Genomic DNA, 15,545 nt, shown 5'->3' with positions numbered 1-15,545 from the left:
TGGTCTTTTCTAGAGAATGTTTCATGTTCACTTAGGGAGAACGTGCATTCCATTGTTGAGTTTTCATTTCAGTTATTGTATTTTTCAACTCAAGAATTTATATATTCTTTTATAATTTCTATTTCTCTTTATTGATATACTCTATTTTGTGAGACTTCATTGTCATACTTTCCTTTAATTTTTAAGACATATTTTGTTTTAGTTCTTTAAATATATTTATAATAGCTGATTAAAATCTTAGCAAAATAAGTCCAACAACTGGGCCCCCTCAGGGACAGATTTTTTTCTCCTGTATATAAACCTACCTTCCTTTTTCTTCAGGTGTCCCACACCTTTTTTTTTTTTAACTAGACATTTTAGGTAATAATTAATGTGACAATTCTGGAAATCAGACTCCCCTGCCCCAACTCCCCCAAGATTTATTGTTGTTGCTGCTTTTTGTCATCATTGCAGTTGTTGCTGTTTGTTTAGTGACCTTCCTGGACTAATCCTATAAAGTCTGTATTTCCTGTAACCATTGATGCCTCAGTTAGTTTAATGGATAGCTAATGATTAGTCTGAGATTTCCTTAAATGTTTTGAACAAATAAGTCTCCCAACATTTGCTGAGGAGCTCTGCATGTGTTCTGGGACATGCCTGCAACACTCAAGTAATTTAAACTTCTGCCTTAGCTTTTATTAACTGCTTGCCTAAGACCTCAAAATCAGTCAGAAGTGAGAGATTAGGGCCTTGTCAGGTCTCTCCTGGGCATGCACACAGTCCTGTATATGTGCTCAGCCTTTTAATTTCCTAGGACTATGTCAGAGCTTTTCAAAGTCCCTTATGGGGATATCTTATCCCCCTATCTCTCTTTTAAGTTTTTGGCCAGGTCCTTATTTGCCCAACTGCTATTGCCCCCTCAGCAGCTGATATGTTAAACAACTGCCACTGATTATTTTTGACAAAGGCCCTGGGGACAAGATATTTCCTGCAGAGCAAGTTCTAAGCTCCAATCAAGCTTTTCCAGGGAACTATAAGACAGGTAAAATAGGGACAATGCTCTGGGAATGGGACTTTTTAAGACGCTCCAAACGAGGCCTGTCCAGTCCAGTGGTTGCAATGCTGCTGGTTTTTACACGTACCATGTTTGCAAGACTGCTGGGTTTCAAGGTTACTGTAGACCTGAAGAGAGGGATATGTGAGCAGTTCAAGTTACAATGCCACAAACCTTGCTTAATGAGATTCAGCAGTTTTTCTTGAATAAACACTTCTCAGATTGTTGGAAGATTTTGGCTAATTTCAAGAGTTTTGAAAAAGTTGATTTTGGCCATCTTTGCCAATGTTTTCATTGCCTTTATGGAGGAGTGGATTTACCCCCACTGGATTTTGAAGGCTTAGGATAAGTAAAGAACTCATATTGCTATAAGACTCAGATAAATTCTTTAGTCTACACCTGGCCTTAGGCACACGAAATTACTTGTGACTATAAATTAAAGGCGCTATGAAAGTTAAGAGGTTTTTTTAAGTTTTCACTAAAATGTGGAAAATCCTGGGTCATCCCATGGACCAATTCCTCACCCACAGGCTTAGAAGCGCCATCTTTTTTCTAACTTTTACCTACATCTAGCATAGCTGAAGGATAGCTAAATTAACTAAGGAAGAAAAAAATCTGCTTTTAGAATAATAAGAGGGGCACCTGGGTGGCTTAGTCGTTAAGCATCTGCCTTCGGCTCAGGTCATGATCCCAGAGTCCTGGGATCGAGCCCCATATCGGGCTCCTTGCTCAGCGGGGAAGCCTGCTTCTCCCTCTCCCACTCCCCCTGCTTGTGTTCCCTCTCCCGCTGTCTCTCTCTCTGTCAAATAAATAAATAAAATATTTTAAAAATAGAATAATGGGAAAGAATCAGAAAAGTAAGAGAGTGGGGGGTGCGGTGAAGGTTTCTCCTCTATTAACCTATTTTTAGTTGAGGCCTATTTCTTTGATAATGTCAGCATAGAAAGAGCACAAGATATGGAGACAGAGAGGTCCATAATCCACTTGCAGCCCCTCTTCTTGCTTAGCAGTATGAACTTGGGCACGATACTCAGACTCTGGTTGACTCAGTTGTTTCATTTATAAAATGGGCATAATAATAATTATTATTTTATAGGTTTTTCTTCAGCTTAAAGTGCCTAGAATTTGTAATAAGTGCTCAATTAAAAACCAGTTTCCTATCTCTCAATGATATGGAAACATCAAGAATATGTAGAAAATAATAAGATCAAAATATAAAAGTCAAAGAAATTCTAAGCACAGAATTATCTAAGGGGCTATCAATTAGCTTTCCAAGAAGAGATTAAATTAGGACCTTTAAAAAGGATATCTTTTTTAAAAAGCCAAAATATAATGCATTTTATGTGTGAAAATTAAGATCATATATAGTAAAGTACCCAGTTTTTGGCACATGTGATATGCTCAATAAATGTTACATGAATGTGTTGTTTGATTTTGGAAAAATCTCAGTAAGAAATGGTAAAACAAGTTTTGATACCTAATAAGTTAAACTTCATTTATTTAGAAAATTGACTCATATGAAACACCTTCTTCTAAAACTATTCTGAATAAAGTAAGACTTCAAATCATATCTTTTTTAAAGATTAGGCTTTACACTTTATTTATTTATTTTTTTGGCTGTTTTCTCTTACATAAGAGATGACATAAGCCATGCTGGCCAAAAGAGTGTTTTCACAAAAATAAAAAAAAATGCAGACAAATCAGAAGCGGGTACTCAGTCTTTCTGGTCATTTCGGACTCAGTAATATCTTAAACTTCCCAATTGTCTCCAGCCCTGCCACTCTAGCTTCTTACGCCTAACCAATTCCAAAGCAGTTTTCTCATGGTCTTTGTGTTTTCTATAAAGATGCAATTTTATGTCCCACTGGTCACCATTAACCCTAGCAGCAAATCTTCCATCTGTTTACCATCCTAATCTAAATACCTCAACAGAAAGGAAAGTCTGATTGCTTCTTTCCTGACATTTGAACTTTAAAGAAAACATACCAGTGATAAAGAGACAACTGTGTCCAATGAATGTTAACGAATAATAGCTAATATGTACTGGGCATTTCCTACACACCAGGCAATGTCCTCGATATGTTCCATAATGTTATCCTTATAACATCTCTATGAAGTAAGTACTATTTTGATTTCCATTTTTTTGCGTGAGAAACTTGCCCCAAGTTAGGAAACCTGCTGAAGGTCACAGAGCTACTTCACTGTACCAACAGTTTACACTATGATACTTTAGAGAAACTCTTAATCCTCAATCTCATCCGTCTTAACTCAGAAGACACAAGCTGCAGCTCTGAAGCACAATAACTATCTTGTACAGCTGTTCTCTTATGACACAGACGTCTCAAACTCATCTGTCTCCTCTTGTGTCCTGTCCGACCTTGAGGACCAGAGAGTCATCTAATCAGCCACCCCCACTCCAGTGCAGCCAGCGTCCCACACTGCCAGGGGTGTGTGCAGCAGAAGTAAAAGGGGGGGGGGGCTGGGGAAAGTGAGAAAGATAAAAGGGTTGGATCAAAAAAGACATAAATAAAGGATGAATCTGTTGCGGGATACAAGAAACATCAAGTGATAAACTATAGATAAAGTCAAGCTTGACCAAATGCGAGAAAAGAAAACCGATCTTCCTATTAGAGAATACAATATCCTATACATAACCACATACAACCCCAAGGCTTCTGTGATAACTTGAGTACACAGCATGGATCAATGCATGGACTTAACCATTCTGTAACATTGTAAAGTTAGTCAGGAAGTCTTGTAGAAGTCAAAATGGAACATTATTTTTCATCTCCAGACTACATGGGGTAGGTGATACGGTTGATATGAAGTTATTTATCAACCAGTTTTTAAACTTGGCAGCTCTTTCTTTTTTTTTTTTAAAGGTTTTATTTTTTATTTATTTATTCATGAGAGAGAGAGAGAGAGAGAAGCAGAGGGAGAAGCAGGCTCCCAAGGAGCAGGGAGCCTGATGCGGGACTCAATCCCAGGACCCTGGGATCATGACCTGAGCCGAAGGCAGACGCTTAACCAGGCGCCCTTGGCAGCTCTTTCTTATCCCTCTCTTGGTTAAGACAAGTGTCTTCACATCATTTAGAGTTCAAAGACATGAGACAGGAGAGAGAGCCACCTTTTTGCCAAGTGTTCTTATGACTTGGAAGCAATGGACATTTGTTCATGGTCCTGTCTGATTTTTGGCACACAGCAGATAAGCTCTGAGAAACACACATCTACCGTTACATGGAAAAGAAAGAACAGACATCAAAGCACCACTTACTTTATTTTTAGATACCATATCAAGCCTATTCAGCTTTCTTAAGAAGATCTAATAGGAAAGAAAAAAAAAAAATGAGCGCATCACTCTCATGCTCATGCAATACAGTGACCTAAATAGGTTCCAGTTTATTTTCTATAGTCATCAGCCATCAGAACATAATCAACCCCCTTGTTTCCCGTCTCTTTGATCGCCAGGGATAGCTCCTTGGAGACACTTGGTTAGGACACAAATACAATGCATGCAAGACAAATCAGCATAATCTTCAAGTTACTTGCCACTTCCAGGAATGCTAATTTCAGCAATAACTATATGTCTTCCCTTCCCAAGATGTTACCACTGCCATCAAAGAGATCTGAGTCATGTTCCTGGCTTTGAAGCTCTCAGCTTCCTTAAACACTACAGGAGACAAACCAAGAAAGCTAGAGAGAGGCATGCACCAGACAAATAATTTTCAAGTTATGGGTTCCTCTAAGAATATCTTTTTAATTTTGAAACTTGGAAGAAAAAAGAAAAAAGAAAAAAGAAGAACTGGCCTTCGCCAAGACCATAGAAGATAAAATCTCCATTTTCTCAGGGCTGTCCCTATCAATAGCCATGTTTCTAGGATTGGCCTCTGTGCTGAAGAAGAAACTGATGAAAAACTTCAGGTGTGCAGCCAATTCAGAGCCACAGAGACCGACAGTACATTGAGATGGAGCTCAGCTCTTGAAATATCTGGGAAGCAGGAAAATTCTGGAGAGGTTGAAAGGACAGACTTGACTGGGATGTCCAATCATAACCAGGGCTAACTCCAGAATAGGGGATATGCCTGGTCACTGGTCATCAACCTGACATGCGAGGGAACCCCAGCCTTTCTGATCCTCCCACCTCTCCCACCCTGGTGAGGTACCACCATTCGGTCAGCAGAGTGGCACATAGCAGGGGTCCTAGAGGACTGAGGAGAGCCTTGAATCTCTGCCATTTAGTTCCTGTTGAGTGTTGGACAGATGATCTGACTTCTCGGAGTCTTGTAAAATGGTGATTATAAAGCTTGCCTTGACTACTTCCCAAGGCCATGGAGAGGGTCAACTACAATAAAATACATCAAAGTGTAGTGCGAAGGTGTAGGAGCTAGAAGATACAGGCCCTAGAAGATGGGTTTCCTAAAAATTATATAAACCCTGAGTAAATGAACAGCCCAAATCTACTTCTTCATACAATAAACCTCTGCCCCACCTATATGCCATCCAGTCAAAGAGACCACCAATAACTGAGAAACTGAGAATGCTCGGCTGAGACGAGCCTGGTCCCATGCGGCTCTGGCACATGGGTGCATGAGGGCAGTGGCTAGCTCTTGTGGTGCCTAGCCTCACCTTCCCTTCTCCTGGAAAAGTGCTCCTTACCCTCAAGCACCCCTCCATCCTCCCCGTCTCCCACCTGCTGCTGTAGTGGAGCTTGCCCCTCATGGCTACAGCTAATAGGGGGTGCTGGGGTTGCATGTGATCGCAGTGGGGCCAGTCAGAAGGCTGTCTTGAAACAAGAAATAAGAGAAGAGGGGCAGCTTCTCCCAGCAGACACAGGGAGATCTGAGGCTTGGGTGCAGTGTGCAGCCTGTTTTCCATGAAGTGGAGGACGCTGGTTTGAGAAGAGGAAGTGAACTCTCAGACAGGCAGACGCTCTGGACCTCTCGGTGCTGCAAGGTATAGTTCCAATGTTCTGAGACTCTTCACCCTGCCCCTGTCCCCGACACCCAGCTGGCCCTTCCTAGGAATAGATGAACCGGCTAGGAAACTCCTAAAGAAGTATGGGCCAGGTTTTGTAACACAAGTAGGATGGACTGACTCTACTAGATTAAACAGTAATTTCCATACTAAGGCAGACTGACTCATGGTCTATTCAAACTGTCATCCTATTTATGGCAAGCACCCCAAGGGATGTTTGCAGGAGGCTGTGGTTGTCCTGAAAACTTCTACCTCGAATGGCTTTTGAAGAATCCCAGCTGGCCATTGTGCCCACTACAGTTCTGTGAATTTATGCTCACCTCTCTGGCATCCATTTGTATTTTCAGTCTTTACCCACTCTTAAAGATAACCGATCCAAAATATGTACACTGTGAAGCAGTACTTATTTGGTATATTTGTTACAATAGAAATAAACTTGTAAGTAGAAAGAGTAAATAGTGAAATACGGGTAAAAATAGAAAAATGAGAAAAAAATTAAGAACACTGACTTTATACTAGAATACACACAATATATAAAGACTAGAAAGAAATATTTCCAAAATTGTTATTTCTCAGTGGCAAGATGATAGATGATTTTCTTCTTTATATTTTTCTGTCTTACTAAAGGGTATGTAATACTATTCTAATAAAAGAAGTTACTAAAAGAAAACTGGGAGAAAAATGTCTAAATGAAGATTTAACTGGTCAAAACAGCAACTGATACAGCAGAGCCTCGCCAAATGTCTTAGGCTCCTGCAGGAAATCAGCTCTGGCTAGAGACCTTGGCCAACTCGGATCCTAGTTGTTTCAGAGGCAGATAATAAAACAGGAATGAGAACACACAGATCCGACCCTTTCAGCACTCAGCCCATTCCACTCAGCGACAATCATACCTGGAAAGGAAAGTTACCTTTTAAAGATATTTAAAAAGCACATACAAAGGACTTCTGGACAAAAAGGCTGAAAGTCTAAGTGGCATGCTCCTTTCAGAGACACTGGGCAAGGGTGGGCTCTGAAGCTGAAGGCCAAGGTGCCCAGCGATGAGCAGCTGATGGTGGTGACACAGGAAGTACACACCTGGATTCTCTCCAGCCACTGGCATGTACTGGGGGTTCAATACATCTTTATATAAAAATGATGGCTAACTGGGGCGCCTGGGTGGCTCAGTTGGTTAAGCATCTGACTCTTGATTTCAGCTCAGGTCATGATCTCAGGGTCGTGAGTTCAAGCGCTGTGTTGGGCTCCATACTAGGTGCAGAGCCTACTCAAAAAAAAAAAAAAAAAAAATGATAGTGAACCAAATAATCATGATGAAATGTGTAGGTAGGTTCAAGAAGTACCACTAGCTTGCTCACTAACATCAGAGAGTCTCAGAGGGAAGATGTCTTGGAGGAGCTGTGGGCTGAGTTTAAAGGATTAGTAGGCATTTGCCAGGCAGAGAATGTGAAGAGCAGACAGAGGTCCAGGTAGACCCAAAGTCATGGGCATTAAAAGAAAGAGACATTGTATAACCCCAATATCCCTCAGTATTTTAGTGAATGTTACAGTGAATAAGTAGTATGAGTACACAGTGAAATAAAGGCAGAAACTGAAAAATGAGAAAAATTTAAGAATACTGGAATTCATTTTGTGATCCATACAATGGCTTAGCTTTGTGGAAACTGAAGTTGAACTGAGCCTTGAAAAAGGATAGAGTTTGGGTAGAAGTGGAAAAGGAGGACAAAGGGCAGTGTAACAAAGACTGCAGGAAAAAAATGGAATGTGAGACATTTTTCCTTTCAGTGAATGTTTACTGGATGCTTACTCTGTCCCAAGTCTGGAGCTAAGAGCTTGGGGCGCAATAAGAGCTTAGGAGGCTGGGACTGTTCTCCCCACTGTAAAGATAAAGAAATTGAGGCTTTACAAAGAGGATGCAATTTGTTGAAGGACATAGAGCCAATAAATAGCATAAGCCTAGTTTTAGGTGTGTTTTATTATAACACTTTAGAAAATATTGATGAGTTGTTTGTTTCTTAACATCATGGTGAAAGCTTAGAGGATATGGGGGAAATCCATGCAGCTCCTTTTCTGCTATTCAAATTAAAAATTATGTCTTCTTTAAGTAAATACCCAGTAGTGGAATTACTAGATCTTATGGTAGTTCTACTTTTAATTTTTTGAGGAAGCTCCATACAGTTTTCCACAGTGGCTGCACCACTTTGCATTCCCACCAACAGTGCATGTGGGTTTCTTTTTCTCCACATCCTCGCCAACACTTATTATTTCTTCTTTTTGATTCTAGCCATTCTGACAGGTGTAAGGTGATATCTCACGGTGGTTTTGATTTGCATTTTCCTGATAATGACTGATGTTGAGCATCTTTTCCTGTGCCTGTTGGCCATCTGTATGTGTTCTCTGGAAAAATGTCTATTCAGGTTTTCTGCCCATCTTTAAATCAAATTATTTGGGTTTTTTTTTTTTTTTTTTTGATGTTGAGTTACAGCAGTTCTTTATATATTTTGGAAATTAACCCCTTATTGGATATATTATTTGCAAATATAGTCTCCTCTTTTGTAGGTTGCCTTTTTGTTTGGTTGATGGTTTCCTTCACTGTGCAGAAGCTTTTTATTTTGATGCAGTCAAATTTTTTTAAAAGCTTTTTATGTTGATGTGCTTTTGTTTCCCTTGCCTTAGGAGACATATCTAGAAAAATGCTATTATAGCCATCCCTATGTTTATTGCAGCATTATTTACAAGAGCCAAGATATGGAATCCAAGTGTCCATCAAGAGATGAATGGGTAAAGAAGATGTGAGATATATATATAAAATAGAATATCACTCAGCCGTGAAAAAGATAAGATCTTGCTATCTGCAACAAATGGATGGATCTAGAGTGTTTTATACTAAGTAAAATAAGTTAGACAGAGAAAAATACCATGATTTCACTTACATGTGCAATATAAAAACAAAACAAAACAAACAAAAAGCAGAAACAGACCTATAAATACAGAGAACAAACTGATGATTGCCACAGGGGAGGCGGGTGGGGGGTAGACAAAATGGGTGAAGGGGAGTGGGAGATCCAGGCTTCCAGCTATGGAATGAACATGTCATGGGGATAAAAGGTACAGCATACAAAGTATAGAGTCAATGGTATTATAATAGCATCACATGGTGACAGATGGTGGCCACATTTGCGGCGAGCACAGCATAAGGTATATATAGAGTTGCTGAATTATTATGTTGTGCACCTGAAACTAAGGTAACATCGCGCATCAACTATACTCAAATGAAAAAAGTTATAAACATTTCTTACTCTCCTTTTATGAAAAATTTTTTCTGCCCTGGAGGATAAATATGTAAGAGTTATAAGTTCTTATAAATGTCCTAAATCTTTCAGAACAATTACTAACAGGACAACATCAGGCTCAGTTTGATTATACCAACTGACAACTGATTAAGTCCACCCCCTTCAGAACGTGCTCCGCCAGCAAAGGGACCAGATCTAATGGCCATCTGAGAAAGGTCAGTGGGGGTCCCACCAAAAACAACTTTGTAAAGACAAAACCAGCCTCGGGATTTGTGTGGGAAATATCAAACATGCTCCATGCTGGAGAATTCAGAGACTCCCACACTGCTGAAGGCCTGCAGAAGACTATTCAGTAAAAGACAAATCTTCCAAGAAGCTGAACTTAATTAGTCAGAGGTTGTCTAAAATCAGCACTTGAATTATTCCCCATCCCTCACCAAGCTAAGCACAGGTTCCTCCCCTGTGAATAAGCTCTTCTGAAAGTAAGGAGGCTTTCAGCCCACAAGCTATATTTCCAAACACAAACATGCACGCATGCAAACAGTGTTGCCAAAGAACAAAAAACCGGCTTAGATTTTTCTTCTGAGATTAACTCTGTGCCCTTACCTAAGTAAAGGAGGAAAAAAGTTCTATGTGTTTTTTTTTTAGGGTCACTGAGAAGTCATTTAGGTCTAAGCAATTCTTCCTTTACCATATACTTTCTTTTTTTTTTTTTTTTTAAGATTTTATTTATTTGAGAGAGAGAGAATGAGAGAGAGAGAGCATGGGGGGGGAGGGTCAGAGGGAGAAGCAGACTCCCCGCTGAGCAGGGAGCCTGATGTGGGACTCGATCCCGGGACTCCAGGATCATGACCTGAGCCGAAGGCAGTCGCTTAACCAACTGAGCCACCCAGGCGCCCTACCGTATACTTGCAACTGTTACTTTTTTTTTTTTCCCCAAATAAGAAGTGTTTCTTGTGGGCTTACTAAAAAGCTATAGGACTCTAATCAGAAATAACATTAATATAAATGGTCTCTACCACTAAATAGGAAAATCAGTTTTGCCTTTTAAATTTGATTTCTTTTTTAATCATTTAATTAGAACATGGTTCTAAAGCCCGCATTCATCTAATGCTTTCAAATCTATTTTTGTATTCTATTTGGAGAGACAAATCTGATATTATTATTTGTATTATCATGCTGACTCTCATAAAAGGCTCATTAATATATTTGGAATGACTAAGGCAGGCAGGCCACCTGTGATTCTTATTTCCCAAAAAGCAACCCATCCTCTAACCCCGCAAGAGCTGACATTACTCATGCTGTGGGGAAATAAGTAACAAATATGACTCTCCCTAAAATACTTTCTAATGTGTGTTTTCTTGAGATAAAGGGGAATAACGTCACTGCAAAAACTTGTCTACAGCTGAAGATGGGATGTGGTCTACTTTGATCTTAGGGCTGTTTAATCAGGGGGCCGGCTGAGAGATGCTTTCAAACTAAGCTAGCCCGAATGAATTTAGTGGTCCTATGATCATTTCTGTCCTTCCTTTTGTCCCTCACACAACATTAGGGTTTCCCAATGTTCTGACATCTACTTGGAGCTGGTGCAGTGACAGGGTTCAGCCATGCCAGCAATCCACACAATCTCGTATCCTCCACTCAGTGAACCTGTTCCCAGCCCACCTTTCACGTTGGGGCCCATTCCAACTTAGCAGAACTGACCAGTGTACAAAACTTGCACTAGAGAAAAATATTAAAAATAGGACTTAAACATTTACTTTTGGGGCAGCAAAGGGATAGAAACTTATACCAAATTTTAAAAAATAGAGATGTTAATGGTCTAGAGATGTTACAGTAACTAAAACTGCAAATAGGCTAGTACCCCCAGGCCATTTTGGAGAAACCTTTAAGACTATTCCAAACTACAAGAAATGCTTACCTTGCTGAAATGGGAAGCAGTTCTGTCCCCACCGACCTATGAAAGTCAAGGGCCTAAGTCGGGCTACTTCACAAGTATCCCTTCCAAGTTCCAGCTTTTGTTTTTCTGGGACATTCGACTTCTCCAAAGAAATTGAAAACAAGAGGCCTAAATAGTGCTTTTTAATATATCCTTCAACATATAACACAGTGTAATTATAGGCAACTTGATAAACAACACGAATTAAATGGCAGGAAAAAAGTATCATTCCAAGGTCCACTGGCTTTGCATTTGTCTCATGGATCAATTTCTAAAGTTCTGTTTGCCTCTTGGTTAATGTGCTCATGTTCCAGTATACAGAGTAAGCTCTTCGGATCCCAGAAAGTTTCTAAAACTGAGTAAAACTGCTTCCACCAAATGCTTTTGAAAAATTCTTAATTTTTGTTTTCTTTCTTAAGAGCCCAACTTCACTGTAGCTATGGTGCTCACTCCAACCAGGATATAGTCTCCTTCTCTCAAATGTACAACTTACTGGGGCTGACTTCTCATCTGCTAGGAAAAAGAGAAAACACCAACAAGTACGTATCTGTGAAGACAGGCCTCCTGGCCTGTGCTTCCACGTGCACCCCTGATATTAATTCTGGCCCCCACAAAGACAGCTACACCTGAAGCTGGCCAATCCTGCCTCGTAGCCCACTCCCAAGGGCTGTCTCAGAGCAGGAACAGTGGTGTCCGCACACCAGCAGCATCGGCTTCACCTGGGAACTTGTTTGAAATGCACATTCTCGAGCCCCATCCCAGAACCAAGGAATCAAAAACTCTGGGGGTGGGGCCCAGTTGCCCAGGTGACCAATGCCCTCAAGTCTGACCAATGTTCGTCCACTCAGAACCTGCAGGTGGCAGTAAAGGCCGGCTAGAAGGCCAGGAGCAGGAAGCTCAAGTTGTGTTACAGAACCTGCCTGCCTGACAACAGGGTCCTGCACAGCCCGCTCAGCCTCCTGCAGTAAGTCCAAAGGTCATAGGACATCTCAGTTTTGAACAGGAATTGGACTGAAATTCTCACAGCCCAGCAGTAAACACATTAAACCTACAATTTTCAGGGATGCAATCGATACTTAATTATTTTGAAGGTTTTTGTGTTTAATACAGTGAGGATACAAACACACCTCAAGAATGAAAATGTAGGGGCACCTGGGTGGCTCAGTCGTTAAGTGTCTACGTTCGGCTCAGGTCATGATCCCAGGGTCCTGGGATCGAGCCCCGCATCGGGCTCCCTGCTCAGCGGGAAGCCTGCTTCTCTCTCTCCCACTCCCCCTGCTTGTGTTCCCTCTCTCACTGTCTCTCTCTCTGTCAAATAATAAACAAATAAAAATCTTTAAAAAAAAATAAAAAAAGAATGAAAATGTCAATACCGGTTAAACAGAACAAAATAAGAAACTCAAATTATCATCAGCCCTTGTGTGTACCTGAATCATAACAAGGCCCTTCATTCTGAAAGAATGATTAGAGTTCCTACCCTCAAAATCTCATCGAATTGATGTGATAAAGGCAAGAAGAGGATTTTTCTAACGTAAAGCATGTATCCACATAGGCCTTTGCTAGATTCTGCCAAAACCCTGAATTTTGCTTTAATGGTTTTAGTATACAAACATCTGTAGTGAGGATGTGGACCAATGGGAACTCTCATACACTGCAGGTGGGGGTATAAATCGGTATAACCACTTCGGAAAACCGGTTAGCAGCATCTACTAAAGCTGAATATACAGGTACCCAGAACCAGCAATTCCACTCCTGGGTATACACCTCAGGGAAATGAGTGCCTCTGTCTACCAAAAGCCTCATAAAAGAACGTTCTTAGAAGTGTAACTCACAATAGTTACAAACTGGAAACAATCCAAATGCCCACCCACAGTGGAGGAAATAAACATGGATGTTCATACAATAAAGTATACACAGCAATGAAAACACAAACCAACCAATAAACGAAACCACTGCTCCACACAATGTGGATGAATTTCACAGATATAATGCTGAAAGAAGCCAGACCTAAAGGAGTACACACTTATCCAAACAGGCAAAACATATTTCTAGAGACAGAGGTTATCATAAAGGTTACTAAAGCTATCTAGCAACAGACATGAGCTTGCTGAAAAAGTTCTACTCCTTGACTTGGGGGGTCATTACAGGGGTGTATACATATGTATACACAATGAAAATACAGGGGTGTATTCATTGAATTGCCCTTAAATTTGTATACTGTATGTTATACCTCTTTATAAAGGAAGAACAAGTTAAACATACACACAAAAATTATTCTTGACAGACTGTCACACAGTAATTTTCAATATTCATTATAAAAGTCGAGGTTGCTGGGAACTATAACATCATCAGAGTATTGTTTGCTGTAAAAATAATGCATTTGCTGAGCTAAATCTAAAAATTAAATACAGCGAGCAAAGGATTTTCCTTATTTCCAATGTTTTGCCACCACATCAATGTATCATCCTTTAAGAGGGCCAAACTTTTGACTTGCACTCCCTAGTCCCAAACTCCTTTTATCCTGACACTTACTGGAGCCCATCGTGTGGAAACTGACTATCCATTATTCCAAGCTCCTGCAGACCCTGGATGGCTCCTCATCACCCAGGGGGAGGCTGAAAAGGCTTGGCGCCAGCATTCCTGTCATGATCTACCCACCTGAATTTCTTTGAACCACCTTTGTCCTAACCCCTACCACCATCTGGCTTCCCTCCTGCACACCCACCCAAGGCCTGGCCCAGGGCTGGGGCCCTGTTAAAAAAGTGCGGTGTCCGAGCTTTTTCCGGGTCCACTGGATCCGATCCGGTGGGAAGCCAGAGGCGGCCAGCTGCCGAGCGCGGAGAGCGGGGGACAGCAAACGGCACCCTAAAGCAGACACTCCAGGGCCCCACAGCGTGCCGCGAGACCCTGAGCCCACGTCGTTCCCCGCAGGCCTGGGCCACTCCTGCGGCCCACCCCAGCGTAGGCAAGACGCTCGGTCCGTTTCTGCGCTTTCGGATTTGGGTTGTGAAAACGGCAGCTAGCTGTAACCAGCGACCAAGATGAGGAGAACCGCTTTGGGAAGGGAATCCCGTCCCGCACCCGCGTCCGAGGGGCGCGCAGCACCACTGCCCACGGCGCGTGGCTCCGCGCGGGTAGCGCGACCCGCTGGGGTGCGCGCGTCGGGCCGCGGGCGCCGAGGGCCGACGGGGGGCGCGCCCCGCCGCTCCAGGTGGAAGTCCGGCCGCGCGCCGTCCCCGTCGGCCGCTCCGCGCGCTCTCGGGCCGGGCGGGGCGGGCGGGAGGCCGGGCGAGGCGCGCCGCCGCCCGGGCGGGCGTGTTTACCTGGAAGCAGGAATACATGTTGCCGGGCGCGAGCCCGGTTTCCAGAGTCCATGCCGCCCGCGTTCTCCGCGGGGCGCGAGCCCGACGCCTGCAGGCCCGGCGGCGGCAGGCCTCACCCGCGGGGCGCGGGGCCTGCCAGGAGCCGGGGGAAAATGGCGGGAGAAGGGTCTATTCCGGGTAGGGCCGCGCGCCGAGGCGCCGGCAGAGCCCGGGAGGCGGCCCGCGGGGACGAATTCACTTTCGTTTCCGGAGCCAGCCAGCTGCGCCTGTTAAGTTTTTAAATTTAGCGCCAGGCCGAGGCGGCACGAGTGGTGGCGCGTCGCCCGCCGGCAGGGGAAGGGTCGCGGCCTCTCCCCTCCGCGGCGCGGCCAGTGGTAGGTGCTCACCGAGGGCGCCGAGTGACGCGGCGCGCGGGGCGGCCGCCCTGGGACGCGGAGGCGGGAGGGGTCGCCTCGGCCCGCGGAGGGGTGGCGCGGCCGGCCGGGAGGTTCCCAGGGGCGAGAGCCGGGGAGGCCGCGTCCCCGGGGAGCGGAGCCCCGGAACCGAGGAACCGCCACCCCCGGAGGGCTGGAGGATTCGCGCACACCCAGCAGGGAGGAAGAGCCTGCGGCGGGTCCATGTTTAGGGCAACAGCTCTCCTATCCTAAGCCTGATGTCGCTCTTCTCAGTGTATCTTGCTCATCAGTTGCGTTCTGCTTTGGAATTAATGCCGTAACGCGTTGTAAGCAGTCCTCAAATTGGGTTTAGCCTTCACCACTAAACAGAAGTGTACAATTTGAGGCTCAAAATACGAATTTGTTATTTTGGAAGACTCTTAGTAATGAGTTAAAAATTACATTTGGAAAGCGTTGTTTAGAAAGAGCCATGAAATTTGGGGATTTAAACTTCGAAAAATAAAATTTTGTTTGAGAAAGTGGTGCCTGATACATGGTTTTTAAAAGGAAGATAATAAATGCATCTCTCATACTTTAAAGAAAAAGAGGTCT

At 43.0% G+C, this 15,545-nt stretch overlaps 1 protein-coding gene across 5 annotated transcripts in view; it reads right to left on the bottom strand.

Moving 5' to 3' along the window:
- RNASEH2B (ribonuclease H2 subunit B) overlaps positions 1 to 15,029 on the bottom strand; it is an 84,779-nt gene extending 69,750 nt beyond the window's left edge. Inside the window, exons 1-2 of one of the 5 annotated variants that reach the window (XM_045869388.3) lie at positions 14,560 to 15,025; positions 4,308 to 4,355 (exon numbers count right to left, since the gene is read on the bottom strand). Coding sequence is in view for 3 of the 5 variants with exons in the window: in XM_045869390.3 (XP_045725346.1) it covers positions 14,560 to 14,611 (52 nt within the window). In the remaining 2 variants the exon portion in view is untranslated. Of the gene's footprint in view, positions 1 to 4,307; positions 4,356 to 7,084; positions 7,230 to 13,961; positions 14,046 to 14,559 lie in introns of those variants that run through there. The other 4 variants (XM_045869390.3, XM_045869387.3, XM_064586136.1 and 1 more) reach the window with 4 other exon arrangements.
- Positions 15,030 to 15,545: the final 516 nt, after the last annotated feature.

The sequence above is a fragment of the Mirounga angustirostris genome, unplaced genomic scaffold, assembly GCF_029215605.1.
Source record: "Mirounga angustirostris isolate CCGP_5_RB_7025 unplaced genomic scaffold, mMirAng1.0.hap1 SCAF_3, whole genome shotgun sequence".
Lineage (NCBI taxonomy): Eukaryota > Metazoa > Chordata > Mammalia > Carnivora > Phocidae > Mirounga > Mirounga angustirostris.
This window is presented reverse-complemented; position numbering and strand designations above follow the sequence as displayed.